Genomic DNA, 24,364 nt, shown 5'->3' on the forward strand with positions numbered 1-24,364 from the left:
TTTTTTACAGTGGTTTCAAATCTGCCTTTCCATGCACGGATGGCTGCTTTCCTACACAACAGTGAATGGCTTACTCAGTTTGTGAAGCCACTGTTGAGTTGCTACTTGCCAATTAGCTCAGAGCGGTAGATGACCGTCTTAGGTTCCAGAGGTTGCTCAGAATTGCCTAAAAATGCCCAGACCCGACCCATCGCTGCGCAGCAGCTATAATTCTAAAGTTGAAATTAATGTTGTGTGTTGGAAAAAAAGAAAGTGAAAAATGTAAAAAAACATTATATTCTGTGTTGGTATGAAATAAAAATGAAATAAATACACCACAGTGTCTCCATGGTGAAGGCATATATAACCTCATAATGATAGTGATGCAAATAACGTAACTGTGATGCAGGCTGCAAAATCTGATGCAGAGGGGGGGGATATCACCTACTTGGTGGAGGTCTGCACTCTGAGTGCTTTTCTAGTTTAACAGCTGCATTCTGTAGAGTGGTAACGCTGTATGATAATATCTATGCAGTATCTTATATTGAAATTCCCTGTACTTCAAAATAAAGTAGTTTTTTTACAAGTCACTTGTGGTGCATTCAGAATGGACCCGTGACCACCAGCTGGGAACCACTGGTGTAACTAATTACTAATGATATTTCAGTAATAATATCACAGTTACTCCAAAACCAAACAACTCGTTATATTACTTTTGTTATCACGTGACTACTGACTGGAAATACAACAGTCGCACTGTCTAATCGTTGCACTGCACAGGCTCGTCACAAAGCAGCAAGCTAGTTTGGAAGATGGGAAGGCTTACCATAACGGCTGGAAATATTTCGGTTACTTTGATTCTGTTGGGAGGCCAGATGACAAGAACACTGCTGCTGCAGCTGGTCGCACTGAAACTGTTTCCACTGTGAAAAACACGTCTTCAAACCTGCAGTCTGAAACACCTCGGCTAGTTTTCACGGTAAAAGAATATTTATTAACATGTGAATGAATGAGTAAGGATGTGGAAAGTCTTTGGTGATTAGACCCTGTAGAGATGGTTTGATTTAAGGAGGGTGATGAATCTGTAGTCGAATAGGGAACACCCCCGGGGTCTCGACGCTGGTGGTGGTAGAGGTGGTGAAGATGAGATGAGAGGAAGATGGAGAAGTGCCAGTGATCTGGATGAGTAGAGGAATGAGTCTTTGAGAGCTTGTCCTGGACTCTGGATACAATGGCTGGAGGTGAGCGGGGTGGAGGAGGGTGTGAAGATTCTGCCTAACATGACGCTGACAGCAGCTGAAGAGAGAGAGCAGATTTAAAAATTTGCAGTGGCATCCTGATTGGCTGAAAGATCGTGGCAAAGTGTGATTGGATAACTAGAGGAGTAAACACCCATAGTCAGCTGATTGGAGGGAATAGTGAGAGTGGGATGGAGAGAATGTGAAAGGGTGAGCACGAGAAAGCTCTTCCTGATTGAACTTACGCTGAGCTTCATAACAACATAAAGCTCCATGTTCAGGGAATATTATCAGATATTCAGCCAATCTGGGAACAAACACCAAACAAATGTCTTCACCAGTGTGTTGGTAAAGGTGTCTGACAGTACATATAAAAAGATTTAAATTCAGCTCCCATGGGAAAACTTTGGGGCACCCGGACCCTTACCGGTGAACAATTGAAAATGTCTGCCTCGGCCTTCAGTAGCTAGTGAGGGGTCACACCGGGGTTTTCAGGATTCTGAATTGATTGCAAGTGTTTGTTTTGCACCAAAACCACTCCTTGGTGAAATCGACCCACCAAAGGTGAGCCCGCCGCAGCTGCAGAGGTCGGCTGTAGCTCTACACTGGCTTAAAAAACCAAAACTGGATTTTACTCGTGGACAGCTGCAGCTACAGAGAAGTGATGGAGCTTGTGGTTGGATATGTGGCGGATGAAATGTTGCTCCATGAGTGACTCTCCATCTTTTAGGCAGAGGCTTCGAAAAATACCGCTCACAGGCACCTGAAGACCCTCAGGTAAATAGAAGCTATCCAGCCTTAGCTACACTTAACGCTAATCACCCTGACATTCACACACAGAGGCACACACCTGAATTTTGGGGCGAGTGTGTAACAGAAAAGTAATATAGTAAGTAGTGTAACAAATTAGTGTTGGCAGGGAGTAATAAGTAAAGTAATATTATTACTTTTGAAAAGGGTAATGTGTAATATATTACATTTTAAGAGTCATGAGCCCAACACTGAGCATACGACTGAATAATTGGATTATACTGCACAAGTTGTTTGAGAGTTTGAAACAGTTTAAACGTGGAGCCCAGTGACTTCAACTCATCAAGACTGTTGTTCTTTTTTTATGATTCCTCATTCACCGTGGAGGGAGGCGAGGAAAACAAAGCTGTCCTCACAAACACAGCGTCACACAGGTGAGTAACTGTTATACAAATGATTTTCTGGGAGGTGAACTGTTCCTTTAAAGAGGCACTTTATTTCCTTCAAACGCAAACAGCAAACAGACCTGCTCCTTGTTTCAGTAAGTAGTTGCTCTTAGATGACACATATTTGAATAACTGGTATTTTAGCAGCCTTGACTCCACCTCTGTTTGAACTACTGTGTGTGTGTGTGTGTGTGTGTGTGTGTGTTCAGCAGGTGTGGTGGCTGCTGCAGGTTGAAGTCGACACACTGTCAGAGCTGAAGATGGCCGACTGAAGTTCAGCAGGACAGAAAATAAAAATACAGATTAAACAGCCGACTGAACAAAAGGAGAAGAAATGAGATTAAAATAAGAGGAAATCAAACATCTGGACACAAAGTCTCATCGTTACACTCAGGTCAGTGTTTCACTGCCGGCTCCTCTGCTCTGTCTGTATCATCTGGCTGTGTTTCTGTCAGTGGAACATTGGAACAGTTTTATTCTCTTGTGTCATGTCCTGTTTCAGTGTGTAAGAGTTTGTGTCTGCAGACGAGGACACTGGGTCTGAGTGTGTGAGCTGCAGCTGCTTGTTTGCTTTGTGGTTAAATCCCAAAAACCACAACCACAAGTTTCACTGTTTAACTTCACTCGTCTGTCCGTCCGTCTAAGCTGCTTTATTTTTCATCTCTTCTTCCTTCATTCCTCCCTTCATCATCCTCCTCTTCTTATGTTATGAGTTTTTGTTTTTTCCTGTTTACTTCTTTTTTCCTGTTTTCCTAAATTTGATCTTCTTCCCATCTTTCTTTTTTCTTTCCATTTCTTCTTCCAAATTCTCCCATGTGTTTTTCTGCTTCCATTTATTTTCTGTCTTTCTTTCTGTTGTTCTTTACTCTTAGCGCTCTTTTGCTTTTTCCAGAAAACACTTTTCCCGTTGTCATTTACTCTGTAACCTTCCATGTCCTGCGCAGTGTTCAGTATTAGCAGCAGTGGACGAAGTGCTGAGAAGTAGCTAGTACTACTACAGTGAATAAAGCAGTAATACAACAGAATCTACTCTGTTACAAGTGAAAGTCCTGCATTCAAAATCAAAATGAGCTTCAAGTTTCAAAAAGTAAAAGATATATATATACATATATACAGTGGCAGTTCTAGGCCAGTTTCAATGGGGGGCCAAGCTAGGGCCAGTCCTTTTGATACAGGGGCACACCTACAAGTAGGGTCAAATATGGGGGGGGCCCTCATGCCACCCTCATGGAGTCTGTTCCTGACAGTGTGGTCAGAAACATGCACACCAGTAGCCTGCTGGAGGTCATGTTGTAGGGCTCTGGCAGTGCTCCTCCTGTTCCTCCTCACACAAAGGAGCAGATAGCGGTCCTGCTGCTGGGTTGATGCCCTTCTACGGCCCTGTCCAGCTCTCCTGGTGTGACGGCCGGTCTCCTGGTGTCTCCTCCATGCTCTTGAGACTGTGCTGGGAGACACAGCAAACCTTCTTGTGCCATCCTGGAGCAGCTGGACTACCTGTGTAACCTGATTGGGCTGCAGGTACGGCCTCATGCTACCAGCAGTGCCAAGGACACTAGCAGAAGACCAAACTAGAGAAGAATCAGTCAGGAAGGATAAGGAGAGAGCAACTGTCTGTGGACACCACATGTAAAACTATTCCCTTTTTGGGGTTGTCTTGATTTGGCCTCTCCATTGCACCTGTTGTCACTTATTCACAATCACTTGTGCTTCCTAAATGGACACATTGATCTCCCTGAAGTTTAACTGACTTCCTGTGTTAGACTGTGATTATTAAGGGTTCCCTTCATTTAAAGTGAGGACATTTTGGAAAGTCCGTACGTCTTCACAGGCCTGTTTGAGGGTTAAGACTTGTTAAGACGTGTGTGTGTGTGTGTGTGTGTGTGTGTGTGTGTGTGTGTGTGTGTAAACAGCTTCTGGCTGTTTGTGGACACGCAGTGAAGGAAACTTGTTTTTCAGCCACATTTATTGTCTGTGTGATGATGACACACTTTATTTTCTGCAGTCAAACTTCAGGTCAGAGTTTCTGTTCATGGTGAAGCAGCAGTGACGACTCCGTCACATTTACTGGAGTATTTATGGTTCTCAAGTTTTTACACTGACCTCCGTCTTTCTTTACTACAGAGACTGTCTGACGACATTTATGACAAAATAACACAGAGTGTCACAAAACATACAAAGGCGTGCAGTCACACCAAGAGTCATAACAGCAGCCTGAAAATCAGTGTGTCTTTGCTCTCTCTGGTTAAACTGTAATCGCACCAAACTGCGATGTCACCGAGCCTTTCCAAAACCGAACCCTAACCCACGCCCACTCCCACTCTGCCTGCAGTCACCTGCACAGCTGAGTGAAGCTTCTTACATTAAAGTGTGGGGTGTAAACACAGCGCCAAGCTCTGGGACAAACTTCCCTCTCTGCAGCTGAAAAAGGAGCTGTCATTATGTTTGGTAACCATGGAGAAAAATACATTTCTCCCATTTTATGTTCTTTATATGGATTTGAATCACTTTGATTTGATTCGTGCTGCTGTTCACTGGAACTTTGGTGGCGTATAGTCCTTTTGCCATTAATATAAATAAATAATACATAAACAGAAAAAAAACGTATCCTTGAGATTGACTGGTGACATTTCTTGTTTTCATCTTCTTGTTTTTCACTCTGACGTTTATAAGCTGCTCAGTTTTTGCAACAGTTCCTGTCACATTTTACTGTTAAATAAAGACAACTATCATTTTATAGAGACTGTAGATATAATGTGGCATTTAAGATGTTAAAGTATGTGTGACAATATTAAATATATGTCTTAGTTTGAACAGTTTACAATCTGCGGGCTAGTCGCGTGGAACTTTATTTGTACGGAGCTTCTTCTGTGACGAACACAACACGTCGTTGCACATGGTCAGTAAGTCAGCATCGGTGCAGGCTCGCTGTCGCAGGGTTTTATAACTCACTTCCTCACTAGTTGGTTTGGGACGGTACACAATGTTGTGGAGCCTCCACGTGAAAGTGGAAACGTTTATAATGGCATAGGGGGCGGTTAGGGAAAGGCCCACAGTGTGTGTCGGTGAAGATTCTCAGTCATCCAGGTCATGGTATTCTTAAGTGCTGTATCGTAGGCAACTGGACTTGCTTGTGTTTCTTGAAGACGTTTTGCCTCTCATCCGAGAAGCTTCTTCAGTTCTAAATGACTGGTGCGGAGTCACAAGTGAATCCTTTCACGGTACAGCACTTATGAGGCCCACAGTGAACTAATGAAGATTGAAAGTACACTTTAACGTCACTGCAGCAAGGTGTGACATTGATACCTTGTTCAGAGCTATGAGCGTGCACAGAGGCGTTTATGCTCAACATGTTTGTTTCAATACACGCTGAAATGCCAGGGAGCGTACTTGGTAGAGTGCTACTTAAAGTCTGATGCTAATACTTGAGTATTAAAGTAAGATGAATGCAGGACTGACATGTAACAGAGTATTTTACACTGTGGTATCAGAGTACTTCCTCCACCTCTGTCCCTTCTGTCTGTGTTAGCAGACAGAAATGTTTGGACTCCTTCAGTCGGACCGTTGATGTGTTTTCCTGCTCACAGTGAAAACAGTGTGGATGGAGACGGAGGGAGGAGACGTTTCCTCTCTCTGATCAAACACTTTGTTGTTTTTAGGAAAACTCTTTCTCTCGTACGTCACCTCCTTCCTCTACACTCCTTCTCCAACATGACTCCCTTTTTACTTTGAGCCGTATGGATCAGGAACAACTTCAGCCGGCGAGTAGAGATGTGGACGTTTCTGTAAAACCTCGTCATTAGTGAGTAAAATGTTTCAGGTTTTATTTGTGAGGTGCTCAGAGGGTGTTGTGCGTCGTGCAGTTAATATATGTGATGTGATGAATGGCTGAAAGCAGAGGCCAGGTTCAGAAAGTCTCATCATGTCATCGTATCTGTGAATGATCTCAGGAGGGATATATCTGTTTCTGTTTCTTTTCAAAGAAGTCTTTATTTAATTTGTTTTCTGATATTATTTTATTTTTTGGGTGCGGCGTGGGGCATGGAGGATCTTCCTGGAGGTGTAACGGTTTCCTGGGCCCAGTTGTTCAGAAGTAATCTGATCAGATAGGATCAGATCCTGAAAATGGGTTGTTCGAAAGCAAAAAGGATTCTGAAATTGGATTTGATCAGGTAACAGAGCATTGGTTTTGATGTGGATCAAATCTTCATCATGTGTTTGCTTTCTGGTTAGATTGGGATACATTTGATCCAAATATCAGGATCAAAGCCAAAGGGCGAGCCAAAATCTCAAGGCCCACCTGTATGTATATCTGTGCACAACAGCTTCTATAACATGTGTTTCAAGGCGCGTGCAATAGGCATTCTGCTTAGGCCCTAGGAAAAGCAGAGAGGCCCCAGTACAGAGTCATACCGCCAAATATAATCCTGCAAATGGAAATAAAGTTTTCTTTGACTAAAGTGTTCCTGACTGAACTGAATTTAGTGACGAGCGTTGGAAGAAATCTGAAACCAGTCCAGATCATCAGTACGTTTATATGACATTAGAGACGATGGATTAATTGTGTTGACTAAAACCAGACTTCTAAAATACAGGTAAACATGTTAGTGTGACTGAAATCGTACTAAATCTTTCTCACAGTCGGACTAACACCCATAATGTGATAATGTGATTGGGAGTTGAATTCCTCCTGCATGTATACAGTCACTCAGACCCAAACTGGCTGAGGCGCTCTGAGCATGCTCCACAGTTTCCGCCCCGGGCTTTGACCCGGAAGTCCAATAGCATTAAATGTGTAAGAGAAGAAGAAGCCGGTAACAACATGGAGAAATCTACATCCAGAGCCGTGACTTTTTGGACGGACCAAATGTACAGAGCTGTAAAGTTGTCCACCATGGTAGCAGTTAGCTGCTAGCTAACCGTAGCTAACTTGTTTGTCCATTGTTTGGTCTGTGACGTAATAGGTCAACAGGAAAAAGGTCCAATACTAACAAGCTGAAAGGGGGCATATCTCCACCTATCGTAGAGGAGTCGCACATACTTGGCTCAATAAATGGATTCCCCTCCCGTGCTTGTATACTGGGACAAGGACAGTAGACCAGTTAGATGTCCTCGTCTTTAAGTGAGAACAGGGTCTGGTGCATTGGTTCAGTTTGGTGTGTGTGAGGACTGCTTTTAGAAAATGGAGGTCAATAGATATTTTTAAATAAAACCAAACAAACTGAGGATGTGTTCAGGACCTTCTGTCCGCTCCACACTCCTTCACAGGGAGTGTTTTAAGGTTACTGATAGCATTACAGCAGTGGAGGTATAATTGCCTCCTTCAGGTCCACTGACTCCATCAGAAGGATTCCTCGGGCTGATAACAGTGTGGAGTCTTTGTTGTTGTTATCAGACAGTGAATCAGACGGAGGGTTAATGTGCTGCTGCTGTTTGTTCATGGTGGAGTTTCACTCTGTCATGTCAGCGGAGCTCGACGGCTCTCATGTTTGATTTCAGACGTCACTGTTGTTCAGAAACGTTCAGGAAAACTCCGGCTGAGGAGATTTGATTGTTCAGTCTGACAGTGGAGAGTTTTATGGGTTTAATGGTACTGTGGGATACCATATATGGTATACTTCTTCTTGATCCTCTTCTTCTTCATCTTCATTTTCCTCTACTTATTCTTCTTGTCCTTTTTCTTCCTCTTCTTCTTCCTCCTCTTCTTGTTGTTGAAGATCCTCAGTCATCCACTTCAGTTCAGAAGAAGCCTCTGGGGTAAGAGGTGAAACATCTTCAAGAAACGCAACTTACAATCCTCCTCTTCTTCCTCCTCCTTTTCCTCTACTTCTTCTTCTTGTCCTTTTTCTTCTGCCGTTTCCTATTCCTTCTTCTCTTCTGTCTCCTTCTCTTCCTCTTCATCTTTTCCTCTTCCTCCTCCTGTGTTTTTTCCTCATCTTTTTCTTTCTTCTTCTTTTTCCACTTCATCTCCCTCCCCTGTTCTTCATCTTCTTTTTCTTCCTCTTCCCCTTCTTATTCGTTCTTCTCTGATGTCTGTCACAGATAAATGTGGTGATCAAAGTATTGGCTTACAAAAAATCGTCACCTGTTTTACATCAAGCTGAAACTGATGTGTGAGTTTCTCTGTATTTATTTGTGCAGACTGAAACTCTTTCCTGTTTCCTCCACAGCTCCTCTCTTCATCCTCCTCCTCCTCTTCATCATGCCGACCATCCACCAGCCTACACCAATCTCTCCTCCGGTATCTCATGTGACGCCTTTAGAGACTCCGCCCTTCACCTCCCTCCTGCCGGTGACCTCTCACCCCATCACCAACATCACCACCTTCCCCACCTCCACCCACACTAACTCCACCGCTAATCCAGCTGCCGTCGCCGTCGCAGGCTTCGTTAACAATATTCTGAATAAGATCCCCTGTGAGTGAACTGCAGCTTCACCTCAACCCAAAATTGACCCTAAAACAAAAAGATGAAGCTGAGGTGGAGGACAGATCTTTAACTGAGGCTGAAGCCGTCTGAATATAATACAGTACAAGTAAAACTCTCAGTGCAGGACTTTTATATTTACAGTGTGGTGTTACTGCTTTAACTTCAGTAAAGGATCTGAATCCTTCCTCCACCTCTTGTACGTCCCTGACACAATGACTAACACGTCTCCTCGTCTCCCACAGTGCCTCGCTGGGCGGTGTACGCCATCTTTGCGGTCGGCGCTGTGCTGATTCTGCTCTGCTGTCTGTGTACCTGCATCTACTGCTGCCGCAAAAGGAATAAGAATAAGAAGCGGCAGAAGAAGAGTAAGGAGAACATCAGTCTGAACGGCGTGAACGGAAAAACCACCACAGCTCTGGTGAGTGACAGTGACAGCGTCCTCTGGAGGAGAGTCTGGTTCTCTCTTAGACGCACAGCCCAGCAGTGAAGCTGTCTACGATCACAACCAGTCAGTGACAAATGATGACATGAAAACAGTTTGAAAGATGAACCTGCAGGTCTCTGGGGTTTTAGGTTGTAGGTAGGGATGTTGCTGGCGACTAATTTCCCTGTCGACTAAACAAAAACACCTAGAAAACAGTCAAACTTTAGTGCAGTGTGTCAGTGGTTAGCATTGTCCCCGGTACCACTAGCAGCAGCAGCCGTCGCTCCGTGCAGGTTAACATCCAAATGCTTGAGTTGGCTGTGGTTGCTCATTGCTCCAGGCCACTGATTATCTGCCATTTTTTTCTGACACAGCCGACACGCTACCTTGTTTTCATATTCTCGATCAAAGTGCTGCCAAACCGCGCTGGTTTTGTGATAGGACGTCTCTCCAATTTCCCACGTGCTGTTTTAAACTCCAGTCTACTCGAGCATTACCGCGGGGAGGGGGACTGCTGTCTGACGGCTCTGTAGCTCCCACTAGTGGCGGGCGGCTGCATGACAGTTAAGCAGCCTTGTACATGAATAAAACACTAATTGGTTTAAGCGACTAATATTTCTGGTGCCGACTAGCGATGGGGGGGACGTTTAATCGTTTAGACGAGTTATCACGCTCGTCTCTAGTTGTAGGGCCGCTGCAAAGTCTCTCTTTAAGTCGCCTTTGTTTTGTCCCTATAGTAATTTATTATCCTGTATTAAAAACGAGTGCTGATGTGTTTCCTGTGCTCCGACAGGTTCAGCCTGATGTGACCGATGTGGACTACGGCTCGACCAAACAGCAGAGAGGGAAGATGCTCTACTCTCTGGACTACAACGCTGCTCAGTCTGAGGTGATTAAACCAGGTTTACAGAGCGGCTGTGTGTTTCACCTTATAAGTGAAAAGATGTAACCGTCTCTCTTTAGACACTTTATAGCTAGCTGAACGCTAATTTAGCATGTTCGTCAGGGCTTGTGCTACAAAGGAGCGACGGGGCCTGATTGTGTAGATATGGTAGTTGAGTCACGCTGCAGCTCTACTCTCTTGGACAGTTTGGGCAACGATTCATAGCGTGTTATGCTAATGTGGAGCCAAGCTCATTTCTAGGGGAAGTTGCTACAGACGGGTTCATTTGTTGCTTAAAGTTGCTAAATGACACTGTGATGTCATTGCGTGGTGACATCATCACATAATTGTGATTACAAAGATAATTGTATTGCTCAAATTTAACACCCATCTTGGTAAAAACAACGTATGATTTGATGTTTGTTAGTGTAGATTTGCTTATTATCGCATAGTGATTTTTATTTTACAACATTCTAAGACGGTGGTTCCTGACTGGTGTTAACGCAGCTCCGTCTGGAGACACTAAAGGCTTTATTCTGCTGCAACAGAACTCCCCAGCATCAGTTCCCCTTCACCTCCCAGTGTTACTAAAGATCAGTACCTGTCTGTCTGTGTCCCGTCTGTCCTCACAGCTCACAGTCGGGATCAAACAAGCCAACAGCCTGATGGCCATGGACCTGGGAGGAAACTCGGACCCATACGTCAAAGTCTACATCCTCCCCAACAAATCCAAAACCTTCGAGACCAAAGTGTTCAGAAGCACGCTGAACCCCGTCTTCAACGAACAATTCGCCTTCCAGGTACGAGGTGGCTGTGGAAGGATCTACAGAATCAAAGTGTTTCTACATATAAAGCAATTTGATTCAGTGTTTCAGTGCACATCAGTAAACATAGTAGGAGCAAATAAAAATAAAATAAAAAAATAAAAACAAGAGCTAGAGAAGAGTCAGAAATAAAATAGAAATGTACAATAAAAATGTGAGACATGTATATGTTTTTAAAATTAAGAATATAATTAAGTATAAAGAACATGTGCAATGTGCAAAAAATGTGCACATTTAACACACTGAGTCAGAAGTGGAGACTTGACCAAAAGTCTTGCATTCAGTTTCCTCTAAACAAAAAGGTCTTAAAAGGTTTTAAAAAATCTTACACTTAATTTAAAAAAGTCTTAAAGATTTTCTCTTGATGTTAGATGTACAATATTTCTGTGTGACAGTGATCTGTCAGGACACGTTTTACACCTCTAAACTAAAGGTGTGATTCTTGTAACAGTGTGACCTGCAGGAGGCTGTTCAGTCCTTTTTTATGGAGTTTATGTCAAACACATTTAACTGCTGCAGCAACTGGAAGCTCATCATGTCATAATGGACGAGTGAAAACCTGAGCAAATACTAAACATTTATTTGCTTAATGCATCCGCCATTTATGTATTTTCTGTTTGTCTGGGTCAAGGCTGCATTAGTTTAATTAGCCACATCAGTTATAATTGTTGTTATATACTGCTGAAAGACAAAAAAGATATGAAATAATTCAAGGTTGCATAGTCTTCTGTCATAAGAAGTCTTTAAAGGCCTCAGATTTAAGCTGGTGAACCTGCAGAAACCCCGTGTGACAACTATTTTAGTCTTGAGACGAAAATGTTTTATTTTTAGTTGCATTTCAGTCATTTTTAATCCCTAATAGATTTAGTCTAGTTTAAGTTGACATACATTTAAAACATTTTAGTCATTATGTTAAAAAATAAGAATAAAGAATTAAATAAAGTTGTCGTTAAGACACTTTTTTTTTTCCAACTACCAATAATGTGTGCACACTTCCAAACTGTCATGTCTCCAGCAGTGTGTGACAGGTTTAAGGGCTGATTTACGAGCACACACTTACTGATCATCATCTGAAAAGCTCAACATCTCTCTATTTATGCTCTCAACAAATAACTAATGTGAGCCAACTAGGATTTGTCCCCAGGTTCATTGTAAACTCTGACTTATCCATGTGACTGTTAAGAAGCAGAAACATAACTTGTTTCTTCATGTGCAACATGTTAGTCTGGAGGTTTAAACTGGTGTCCTCTCACAGAGTTGGTGATTCAAACTAAACTTTCATCTCTGTCAGAGAAAACTGATCTGAGTTCAGACTGTTTACTTACAGCACAGCTACACTCACAGATAACTGAGCCTCCTACCTGCCTGTCAAACACCATCAACCCACAAACCTTCTCCAGTCCGGACTGAGTGGAGTCCTGCGGGGTGAAGCTGTGAAGTCTGCGAGCGGAGCTAGCTGCTAACAGCCACCGCTGCAACTAACAAACTCCACAAATCCATTCAGCAGCTCCACCATCCACAGTCAGACACACACGGCTGATTATTTACTGCTGAATTACAGCTCACAACTCGCACCAACCCAAACATCCTGGTGCAGACTATTTACTGGAGTTTACCAGCCTGTCGCTCATCAGGCATCTGAAGATCATTACAAGCACGGCCGTTCTTGGCTCTGATCTCTCTGGCTCTTGTCAATGAAAATGAAACATAGATTTCATTTTAGTTTTTTAATATCAAGATCTATTTTCAGCTCGTCATCGTCTTGGTTTCGTCGTAGAAAAAATGGTTCTTGACACAAAATTTTCATTATAGTTTTTCGTCAACAAAATTAACACTGCTTTTCTCTCAAAAAGCTGTAAGTAAAACACAGTCAAAGTAAAACTAAAATAATGTTTAACCCAACAGATGAAGTTGTGTTTCTGTTTGTCGCTGCTCTTCAGCTTTATCACCATGTAACTGATTTTTTTTTAGGTGATTCAAAACCCAGCGATACTTGTTCTTCTAACACGGTGAATTATTTCCCCAGATATCCAAGTCTTCCCTCCTGAAGTCGACGGTGGTGATGCAGGTTTTTGACTTCAACAGATTCTCCAAACACAACATCATCGGTGAGCTCAGGGTGCAGCTCTGCAACGTCGACTGGAACCACGTCATCGAGGAGTGGCAGGACCTCGCCGAGCCCGCCAAGTTTGAGGTTTTCTTTGCCGTTGTTAAGTTTGTCACTCTCACGATGCAAAGTACAGCGGCTGGAGAAGTCCCTCATATGTCTGTGCTTTCTGGGATTTGGGCCGTCTCCAATGACCTGCATCACCGCAACACTGACAGACATCCCACCACATCTGGAACTTGAATGATCTTGTTCCCATGAATTAAGAAAGTCGTGGTGACAGAGTGGTGTCTTGTTTTGCCGTATTACTTCTTTGTGGCCACACATTCTTTAATTTTTTCCCCACAAATTTCACCTGAAGTATTCTATTGGAGACAGAGTCACTTTTTAAACATTTAAATACATCTGTGGAAATATGTTTATGATTTTCAATGACTTCCAACACCAAAAAAGCACCACAGAAGAAGAGTCCCTTGATTTTCATTGAATTGTTTGATGATTTTTGCTGTAAAGATTTCTTTGTGCTGCAGGAAGAAAACCTGGGAGAGATCTGCCTCTCTCTGCGTTACGTTCCCACCGCCGCCAAACTGACCGTGGTGATCCTGGAGGCCAAAAACCTGAAGAGCATGGACACCATCGGAACTTCAGGTCAGACTGAAATAAGATCTCACATCAAAATCATCCAGTTCTCCACAAGAGTCTCTAACGGTTCGGTTAGGGTTATCGTCCATCAACAGAGTGCGCACAAAGCTTCATCCAGACTCAGTATAACCCTAACCCTTAGCAGGACTAATAAATTATTATAGCTGCAATACACAATAATTCAACACATGAATGGGTGTGAAAAGAACCAATGAAACGACAGGACTGACATGTGTTGATCCCCGTTCAGACTTCTGTCCTTACTGCTTACTGTAAGAGTCTGTTTGAGACTTTTAGTCATTCTGTTAAGAAATCAAGTATTAAATCAGGTCAAATATAAGTGTTATCAATATGAGCGACGCATGCTGTGGTACTGAATTCGACCTCTTCCTGTCTAGCTGTAGTACAGTAGTAGACAGCCGTCACATAGTGATGGCCAAACAGTAGAGTTTTTTTAAACAGGAGTTGTGCAAATTTGCAGGAAAGCCCAATCAGTCACTCATATATCTGTTACAGTGGAGATTAAACAAAATGCCATTCAACAAGCTCGCCACACACACACACACACACACACACACACACACACACACGAGCTATCACACACGCAGAGACACAAGCAGACAACACAGAGCTCGTCATGTGATTTAAACAGAGCAGGCAGCAGAATCACTTGCTGACCGGTGCAGAGAAATGTGGCTCTGGTGTCAACAGGCAGGCGACTGCTGATGGCCGTCGGCGTGAGATTTAACAAATCGTGGCGCTTCAGTGTGAATCTGGCGTTACAGGAAGTTCAGTCACACAACTCATGATTATAATGTTTATTTCAACAGCAGGACAGAGTTAGAGTTTGGCGTCTAGACTCCAGCGTCATCGCTCCCCGCAGATATGTTTACATGAGACACTGGGGAGTGATGATTAAATATTTCCCCACCTTAGCCAGAGCCTGCAGGTGGATGTTGGGGTGGAGGTGGGGCTGAAAGAGCAGGCAGCAGTTCTGGTGCAGGGCAGCAGCAGTCACAAGGCAAAGAGAGGGCTGGGAAGATTTTGCAGCTTAAATAGACCGCCACGTTGGGAGGGCGTGTTTTGTAGATGACGTGGAGTGACGTATGATGTGTGTGTATGAATCAGCGCAGCTCGAGTTGACTGCCTGGACTAGCTCGCAGGCATCGCTCCATTTCTGGCAGGCTTTCATCAGAACCAGAAAAAGGACAACAAACACAAAAATAAACTCAAAAATCAGATAGTTTTTAAATATTTTTTGAGAGGACACAAGAGGACACTGGAGCCCACCTACAATGGATCAGTGACTATGTTTGCAACATAGACTATACCAATAATGAATGTAGCTTCAGTGACATCACCCACTGGTTTGTGAACTCCCATTGTGAAGACTCGAGTCGGGCTTTTTGGCTGCCGCCATCTTGGTGTTTTAAAGCCAGGCCCAGAAGTGACCCTTTTTGGGTGAGAGGGTGGAGCTTGTGAGGAGCGAGGGGTGGATCTGACTCACAGACTGTAGCAACACCTCACAGACGGTCTGTCACTCAAAGCGGCCACGCCCTTAATTCTGCCTAACTTTAAGCCTTAATAAAATGTAAACGGGTGAGTCATATAAAGATTCAGCCCCTGTACAGGTGTCATGAATGTTGAAATTACCGGTTGTGTGTACCAGGCTGAAAACATGTTTATTTCTGCTGTAAATTCGGGCATTTTTACATTTTGACTCACCCTTGGAGTCAGCCTCAAGTGGCCATTAGAGGAACTGCAGATTTTGGCACATGTGCATTGGCTCCATTTTTCAGCCTTGGAGGTTGCTGCTTGGTTTACATGCACAAAATATTCTAGGTTATTCTGAATAATAATGGAATATTAGTGTGCATGTAAACATAGTCAAATAAGGGAGACACAGCTCACAGAGGTGATACAGGACGTAGGCTGCAACAACAGGATGTAGGTATGTTATGCTTTTTTAGTGCACCCGCATCACTGCAAAGCCAGAACTAACTGGATCAAATATGATAAAAATACAAACCTTGGTTCGGATGTTCAGGTGTGAAAAGATCCTGTGTTGGTCTGAGCTGTCGGTGTGACTAAATGTGACATTAACAGTCCTCTATAGTTGAAAGTTAAACTAGACAACAACATTGTTAGTGTGTGAGCAGAGGTCCTCACTGACTGTAGCCAAAACAGGTAATTAATCACCAACCACCACTGGTTACTGTTAATTCATTAATTATTTATTAATTATTCTTAATCATGATGTTTTAAATCATTTTTTAATGCGATCCAGGGAAAAATCAATCAAACTGGTGTTGGGTTGTTTTATAAAATGTGTAAATGAAATGATAATCTTTATAAATCATATTTTTTTATTGTGCAATTCCGGGAAAATAAATCAAGCTGATGTTGATTTGTTGCTTTTAAAGAATCTGTTTTTGCAAATAAACTCATAAATTTCTGCTGTGGGTCATAATAATAATAATGATAATAAACAATGTGTGGTTGGAGGTCTGACAGGTGAAATCAATCATTACCTCCATCAGCGGGACTTTTTTGTTTTTTAATTGGGTTTCTGAAAAACATGTCAGTAAACAGATTTCAGTTAAAGGTCCAGTCTGTAGGATTTAGGGGGATATTCTGGCTGAAATATAATATAATATGTTTTCTTTAGTGTACAATCACCTGAAAATAAGGCTGCTTTCACACCTGCCCTGTTTGGTTCGGTTCAGTCAAACTCAGGTGCGTTTGTCCCCTCAGTGCGGTTCATTTGTGCAGGTGTGAACACAGCAAAACAACAGGACCGAGACCTTCTTGAAGAGGTGGTCTCAGTCTGGTTCCAAAGGAACTCTGGTGCGGTTGGTTTGTGGTGAGAAGGTGTTCCGACCTGGATGTGAAGCAACTGCAGTCACATGACACATTGTTTGGGTTAAACATGAGCATGTTACAGTCCTGGAGGATTATTAATGTGCACCTCCTCCTGTACTGCCTTAATATGCACATTCAGCACATCCAATGCATCAAAACATTGTTTTCTAGTTGGAGCCGCGCCTCGTTTTCAAACTGTATGGTTTGACTAAAATGAACAATGACAGCAATATAGTCCACGATGAGCAGCGCTAAAATCAACCTGCGTAGTTGTCCCTCCATTGTGACATTAGAAAGTGTCACATTTATCTTGCAAGTGTACTCTTCTTCAACGTTTGCTTTACTTCCTGGATTTTTCCCACATGGAAATTCTGACCAATCAAGAGCAGCTTTCTCACACAAGGCATTTGATCTGGTCCTCTTGTAAATGCTGCCGTGAGAACACGAACCAACTCTAGGCAATTATACAACTTTGGATCAACATGAGTCCCTGATTCAGACCAGAGGAGACCACTCTAGGGCTGACAGCAGCCCAAGAATTGTTGTGTTTTCGTTACCTTAGAACGAGCTGTTTATATCTACACAAGGAGCAGGTCCTTGTCTACGGAGATCGCCATGTTGTTTCTACAGTAGCCCAGAATGGACAAACCAAACACTGGCTCTAGATGGGGACATTTATGTTTGAAAGACAAAAAAAACACTTATTTTTTTAAACCTGAAACTGATTCATTCAGTGTTTTTACCAGTTTAAATCATCTAGTCAGTTTGTTTTGGAGAGGAAGAGACCTCTGTGGATGATTCGGCTCCTGATAAAAACCTCCTGAAGAAAGAACACTGAAGGAATTCTAACCAGGAGAAGTTTCAGCTGGCTGCAATCTGCAGTCCTCACTGCCAGAATCCACTAAATCTGACACACTGGACCTTTAAATGCAGAAGAAACCTTTCTTAACCTTTAATTTGTATTTTCTGTTTTCTGTAGTTTCAGACACTTTAACTCCTGAGAGAAGTAAAGCAATATTTCATCTTTTGAACAAATTATACTTCATCTTTGTCGTTTTGATGCACAAGTTTAATGTGCGCTTGGTGTCTGTAGATCCCTACGTGAAGGTGCAGCTGGCTCTGGACAAGAGGAAGTGGAGGAAAAGGAAGACGTCTACTAAAAAGAAGACGCTGAACCCGTATTACAACGAGTCCTTCACCTTCGACGTGACATTTGAACAAATCCAGGTGAGTGTCACCAGATAAAAATCACAACCTGACAGATCTGGGATTTAATCATATTTATTTTAAACTCAAATATTCAATATCTCAGTAATTTGATTTATAAAACAAAATCTGAGGGTGGAACAAGCTACAGAAACAGTTACAATAAGGATTTATTCAATAAGAAACAAAGATATGCACCAAATGGAACATTTGAACTGTTTCACAATAAAAGCCACAGTGTGTTTCACCAGTTGAATGCTTTTAATGTGAAGCAGCAGCAGCAGGATGTGTTATTGTATGTCATTGTGTATGTTATTCAGTTTCATTTTGAGTGACGTTAATGGAAACCAAAGGAGGGATATGTAAATGTTTAACACATCCTCATGCAACAGTTCACATGATATAACAAATTAGCCCTCCATGAATGCATCATCATGTTACACAGCCTGCTTAACTTAAAGTTACATACAGTCGGTGTCATTCATGAAACATGAGCAGAAGGAATTAGTGTGTACACTCTTCGCTATTTCAGCATTCATCAATATGTTAGTAGCTCTGATCTTTTCGTAGGTAGGCTACTACCAAACTCTGCTTCTGACTGCTCTTGGTGCCTCCGTTAATAAGATATTGCACATAAACTTGTCATTAATAGAAATTACAGCTTTATTTCATATTGTGTTCTGTCATGTTCACAGATGCCTCTGAAACACTTGAGTCGAACATGACAAGAGATTAGAAACATGACGCATTTAGTTAAATTAGTCGGCATTTAGCAGATTTCAGCTTCAGATAAGCGTTCTTAAAAATGTGAATGAGTTATTCAAATTGATTTAAAACTACAGTACAGTAGTCTTTATGCACCATAGCACCAAACTGCATGTCATTTTTGTTTAGTTTACACACGCAACATGGGAGACGTAGACATTTCAAACTGAGTTTTGGTTTAAATAGACAGGTGGACGTGGGAAAGCAATTCGGCGTCTGTTTCCGAATTTGAATCTGGCAGAGTTTGAGGGAGACGGTGTGGTTTCACGCCAGACTTACTTGTTGTTAAACTTAACGATGGGTTGTTGCCTACATTAGTCTGCCTGTACGAACATGTTTTGATAGTGGTTAAGCTTCACAGCAGTGACAAACAATGCTGAGACTCAGGGCAAACTGACGGAGAGGTCTCTCCGATGATGTAAGCAATGCGCTTGTCTGCAGCAGAGAGCTGTGAGTGGGCGGAGCCTCCTGTGCCTGTTGTGTTTTTTTGCATCTAGTTTCACATGGAGCCATTTTCATTGGTTCTTACAACAGAAGACACAACACCTGTTACCTCCTTCCAGGCCTTTGATTTACCTGTCCCTGTCACATTTACCTGTCCCTGTCACATTACTACTAACAGAAGAAAACGAAATGTTCATTTCAACCCCACTTTACTTAAAATAACTTCAAACTCAGCGTCGGACAAGTTTTTCTTTCTCTCTCTCTTTGTTTGCTCCATGTTCGCAGGTCGACAGGATGCACCTGTCCATAGTAATTATCACCTCCATATATGACGGTCTCTGGCTATTCATGGGCAGGATGTATTATGTGCTAATTGCTGGCTCGCAGGAGCACGCTGTGAATTTACAATTGATTGACGTTCACGAACATACACACGGCGCTACGATCATATCCGAGTTTCCCCCGGCATTCATGAATCTGAAGTAGGTTTTTAATACCAAGGTTTTTTATGTGCAAATCTGCTCTACTGAATGAGACCCATTAGGTTTAGACCAGTAATGTTAACCCATTCATCACCCCACCCTGCGTCCTTATATGGACTTTTGCGCTTTATACCACTTTCTTCTTTACTTCTGTTAGTGCATTGGTCACATGATCTCATCCATCCCGATTACATGAGTTTTATGCACATTTTTGGGTCATGATTATGTGGATCATGAAATCTGGCGCATCACTTTTGTAGGTATACGTACAAAAAAAGCCTGAAATGTTCTGAAACCTGCAAACAAACAAACAAACAAACAAACAAACAAACCACACACAAACCCAGTATGCTCCTTTAATGCTGCAGTTTTAAGTTTATTAATCTAAATGAGACTAAGGCGACTCCTGCTGTCGTCCACAGAGGGTCAACCTGGTGATCTCCGTGTGGGACCACGACGCCATATCCCGAAACGACGCCATGGGGAAAATCTTCCTGGGCTGCGACGCCTCGGGGAACCAGCTGAGGCACTGGGCCGACATGTTGTCCAACCCGCGGCGGCCGGTCGCTCAGTGGCACAGCCTGCTGTCGGCCGAGCAGGTGAACTCCACCCTGTCCCTGAAGAAGAAAATCCCCCTGCAGCACAAACTGCCCAAACTGCACTAGTTGTTTACACCAACATGATGTCGTCCAACATCAAAATGTTTCAAATGCATCGAGCAGATTCACTGTGTATAAATAATTTCTCAGCTGCTCTTCTTAAATCTGATTACTTTATATTTTTTCATTTAAGATTAACAATTATATTTTGCTATTAAATTTAAGTTATAAATCATATTGACATTTCAAACCCAAGCACTTTGGTCTTAATTGTATCGTATAAAAATAACAAGTTTTCTGTGTTATGTATTAAACATGTAATCACATCTATGTGATGACGATTGACTCCACTTATTTCAAATGTTTACACAGTCAGGTCATTGAAAACCTTCTGGAAGGATATTTATTTGAAGTAACGATTATTTGTGTTGAATTTTCTTGAATATTTACTAAAAACACACATTATGTAACTTTTTTATACTAAAGATTTTCTAGCTTTCAGCCTTGAAAAAAACAATTTATTATTAAATCAAATACCCTCAAGTTGAAGTTTATTTCTCATTCCCACTTAGAAAAATGACTAAAATGAAAAATGTACTCAGGATTAAGCAGGATTTATACTTCTGCATCAAATTCAACGCTGTAGCCTGACGTGCACCTCCCCAGAAATGTAACTACACGCCACGACACAGACTTCCTGTCTATTTCTGTAAGCTGAAACCATTTCCCTCAGTGGAAACAAAGCTTTGATTTACTTTAATTTCACAGATAAGAAACAATAAATTGTGAAGACAATAAAGCCTCCACAAAAATAGCATTTTAAGTCTTGTGTGTGATTTATCCTGGCTTCATATGAGCAGAGGAAATCTCTGCTAGCTGCTAGGCTAATTTATACAATGTAAAATGCCATAGGCTTGTGCTAATAACGTTAGCATGTTGTATTTGTTTGGAAAACGTGTTTAGTATAAGACAGTTGTTTTGTCAGTGAACCTTGTGAGCTGTAATGGAGCTGAATTTTGTGCCGTTACCTTTGTTAAATGTTGCTGTTGTCCCTGGTTTTATATGAGCAGTTCGTCACTAGGCTAATTTATACAATGTAAAACACCATAGGCTTGTGCTAATAATGTTAGCATGTTGTATTGGTGGGAAAATGTGTCCAGATTGGGGACTAGGTTAATTGATAACTCTAAATTGTCCGTAGGTGTGAATGTGAGAGTGAATGGTTGTCTGTCTCTATGTGTCAGCCCTGCGATAGTCTGGCGACCTGTCCAGGGTGAACCCTGCCTCTCGCCCGATGTCAGCTGGGATAGGCTCCAGCCCCCCCGCGACCCTCAAGAGGATGAAGCGGTTAGAAGATGAATGAATGAATGAATGAATGGTTCCAGATAAAGACAAGTGTTTTGTCTGGTTTGGCTTTACAATCATAAGGGAAGGGAACACGGCCTCCCGGGTGAAAGTCGTGGTTGTTGGACTCTTCCACCCCTCCCGTCTGCCCTACTCGGACTTTTGCCCCCTTAACTTTTGCTGTCCTGCTGCGTTTCCCCCTGTCGCCACCGGGCTGGCATGAAAGACGGCTTTTTTCATCGCTGCCTGACCCCAGAAGTCACTGGCCAACTGCTGGTATTCGATGACTTTAGAGTGAGACCAGGTTGGCACTGGAAGCTCCTATTGGCTCAAGTGAGGTGTCAATCAAAAGGCTTGCCTTTGGCCTCCATTTTGAGGTCCTAGTCAGTCAGTTGTTTACATGCAGTGCAAAGACATTATGGATAATATGCAAAGAAATATAAATGTTTGAAACAAAGCAACAGCAGTTAGAGGACATCTGGATGTAACAGTGGGTTTGGACTAAATATTTCGCTGGACAGATCATCTGGAGCTGTGTAAGCTGTGATGTGCTCTGGAAAATATGGATCTGTGGATCATGATAACGCTTCATAAGTCAGTTATATAGTTGTTGTTTTTTTGACAGAAGTGTTTACTGAGCCTTCTGTGGTGGGTCTGTCCTGAAATGGAAGCATTAACGGCTGTGAGGAGCGTATCTTTCAAACAATATGTCACATGAGTAAACCACTTAAACAATAACAAATGCAGCAGTTGTTTACAAATCATTATCATCAAGGGCCCACGGACAGGCTGTCAAATAGCTACTGACATACAGGATATACAGCCTGAAACATCAGCAGCAGTAAAATGACACATACACATTAATGCAGCAGGAATATTAATCCAAAAACATCAGATAGAATAAAACACTGACAGCATGAAATATTTAACTGCAACAAACACACTACTTTAAGTACATTTTACTTACAATACTTGTACGTAGGATTTGAACGCAGGACTTTTACTTGTAGTGGAGTATTTTCACAGTGTGGTATTATACTTATCTGAATACTTGTTCCACCTCTGCTTTTTGTGAAGGAGCTGTGACGTCTGTGGTCGACAGAACATTTTTATCAGCTCCGCACAAGATGCTGTGTTAAAAGAAATATTTTGGCCTCTTGAGTGATACTAAAGTGCCCTCATGTGGACGGAGCAAAGAGGTGGATGAGTTCACTCGTCATGGTTTGTAATGTTCAGCCTGAGGTGTTGTTGTGACCATGGTGCAGACAGTGGTGGAAGAAGTATTCACATCCTTTACACTGGTAAAAGTATAAATTCCACTCTGTAAAAATACATCCTGCATTAATCTACTGATTGTTTGGTTTGTAAAAACATAGTGAAAATAGTGAGAAATGTTGGTCACAGTGACACCTTCACAATATTTGTTTGTGTAACCTCAACATTATCACTCCTACATCACAGTAAATCTCATTATTCAAAGGCAGATCTTCACATCTGTGCTCTGCGTTCGTCTCTCCCCAGATAGATGAAGGTTTTAAATTAAGACTGGAGACCAATCAAGCTGAGTTCAGCAGGTGTGTCTTCCTGCTGCTTCAGGCCACCAGAGATCAGATTCATTAAATGCTCCCTGAGCTCAGGAGCAAACTGAGGGCTTTGATTTTTATTGTCTGCACCTGATGCTGACATCTGAGCTCATATGACCTGGAGCAGGAAGCAGCGGTGTTAACAGGAGACACACCGGGAATGCTTCACACTTGTAATTTGACTTCTGTCTCACACTCTGTGGATGCAGGCAGAATACTTTACGTTCTCTGAAATGAGAAATTAGAAATATATCTGACATATATCTGTCTTTTTGTGTATTTAACTTATTTATCTTTATTTTTTATTTTTTGCAGTGTACTGATCATTGCTCTTTCTTTGAGTCCTGCGATGCTCCTGTTTCCTCAGGCAGGTGTTTGTCAGCATCAGAGGGGGATTTAAAGGGCCAGCGAAGGTCCAACAGATTCAACAGTGATGAGACGAGGAGCTCAAGGAGTCCCTTTGAAATGCAAATGTTCCACCCACCTATTCTTTAATGTTCTAATACAACACTTCACCCCGTTTCTCAAGGTTTCCTTATACCTGTATGTTACACAGTACTGGAGGCTGTGGTTTAAGGAGGATCAGGGGAGATCCAGTTGATTCTTTAACCACCAAAATCTAAACAGTTTCAGTCCAATTTGAGTGCAAGTGAATGTTTAGGCCAAATTTGAAGAACTTCCCTCAAAGTGTTCATGAAAACAGATCAGAGGTCACACTGATCTTTGGCCACCAAAATCTAATCAGTTCATTGTTGGGTCCAAGTGAAGAAGTAACCCTTTGCTAAGTCCTGCCCCTGATGCAAACTGGCCAATCATAATGTAGCAGACCAGGGTCCGACAACAACACAGCTGTGCTCCATTGACTCGAATGCAGTCGCTTCAGATTTCCTTCATTTCCAGGCTGGTTTTGTGGATGTGGAGCTAAATGTTGTGTCTGGGGCACGGTTTTGTGGATGTGGAGCTAAATGTTGTGTCTGGGGCACGTCCTGTATTAATGACACTCGTTACCTGGAGAGGTTGGAAAAAGATATACGTTTCTTCCCTGTTCCAAAACCAAAATCAAACCCTGAAAAGTGTAGGGTTAGCTAACGTTAGCTAGCTACTGAAGATATAGAGTGTGCCAGTAAACCCGGAACTCCGTTAGCGCTTTTAGCACTTCCGGTTCTCTCGTCTAAAGGTCAGTACGTTTTTTGAATGGGATTTTGGTGAAATGCCTCAAATAAGGTCTGTGGTTAACAAAAGCTTAAACGAGTTTCAGGTTTTGTTCTACAACATAAAACACATCAGTAAATACCCTACTTGTGAATTTTGAAGCTTTTACGTGTCGTAAAAAAGGCGGTTGCTAACAAGTTGCTCAATAC

General features: G+C 42.3%; 2 protein-coding genes across 3 annotated transcripts in view; both read left to right on the forward strand.

The window, feature by feature from the left end:
• Positions 1 to 24,364, forward strand: part of LOC126407727 (E3 ubiquitin-protein ligase TRIM21-like) — a 110,291-nt gene that overhangs the window by 82,827 nt on the left and 3,100 nt on the right. The gene's annotated exons all lie outside the window — the stretch shown is intronic.
• On the forward strand, positions 2,489 to 20,609 carry syt8 (synaptotagmin VIII). Of its 2 annotated transcripts, XM_050072925.1 has the most exons (10): positions 2,489 to 2,508; positions 2,623 to 2,807; positions 8,581 to 8,826; positions 9,081 to 9,256; positions 10,056 to 10,151; positions 10,778 to 10,945; positions 12,996 to 13,163; positions 13,607 to 13,724; positions 17,674 to 17,807; positions 19,900 to 20,609. In XM_050072925.1, the coding sequence occupies exons 3-10, from the start codon at positions 8,613 to 8,615 to the stop codon at positions 20,140 to 20,142; spliced, it is 1,317 nt and encodes a 438-aa protein (XP_049928882.1). In that variant the 5' UTR covers positions 2,489 to 2,508; positions 2,623 to 2,807; positions 8,581 to 8,612; the 3' UTR covers positions 20,143 to 20,609. The 2 variants fall into 2 exon arrangements, with proteins under 2 accessions (XP_049928882.1, XP_049928881.1); XM_050072924.1 differs by lacking the exon at positions 2,489 to 2,508 and having other exon boundaries at positions 2,621 to 2,807.

Source organism: Epinephelus moara, chromosome 20 (genome assembly GCF_006386435.1).
Source record: "Epinephelus moara isolate mb chromosome 20, YSFRI_EMoa_1.0, whole genome shotgun sequence".
Taxonomy (NCBI): domain Eukaryota; kingdom Metazoa; phylum Chordata; class Actinopteri; order Perciformes; family Serranidae; genus Epinephelus; species Epinephelus moara.

What these genes read in the sequence shown, in the direction of transcription:
- syt8 (XM_050072925.1), top strand. Translation starts at nt 8,613, where the DNA reads ATGCCGACCATCCACCAGCCTACACCAATCTCTCCTCCGGTATCTCAT. An exon ending in TATTCTGAATAAGATCCCCT is followed by an intron (nt 8,827 to 9,080) that starts GTGAGTGAACTG and finishes CGTCTCCCACAG; the next exon opens with TGCCTCGCTGGGCGGTGTAC. An exon ending in CCGAGCCCGCCAAGTTTGAG is followed by an intron (nt 13,164 to 13,606) that starts GTTTTCTTTGCC and finishes TTTGTGCTGCAG; the next exon opens with GAAGAAAACCTGGGAGAGAT.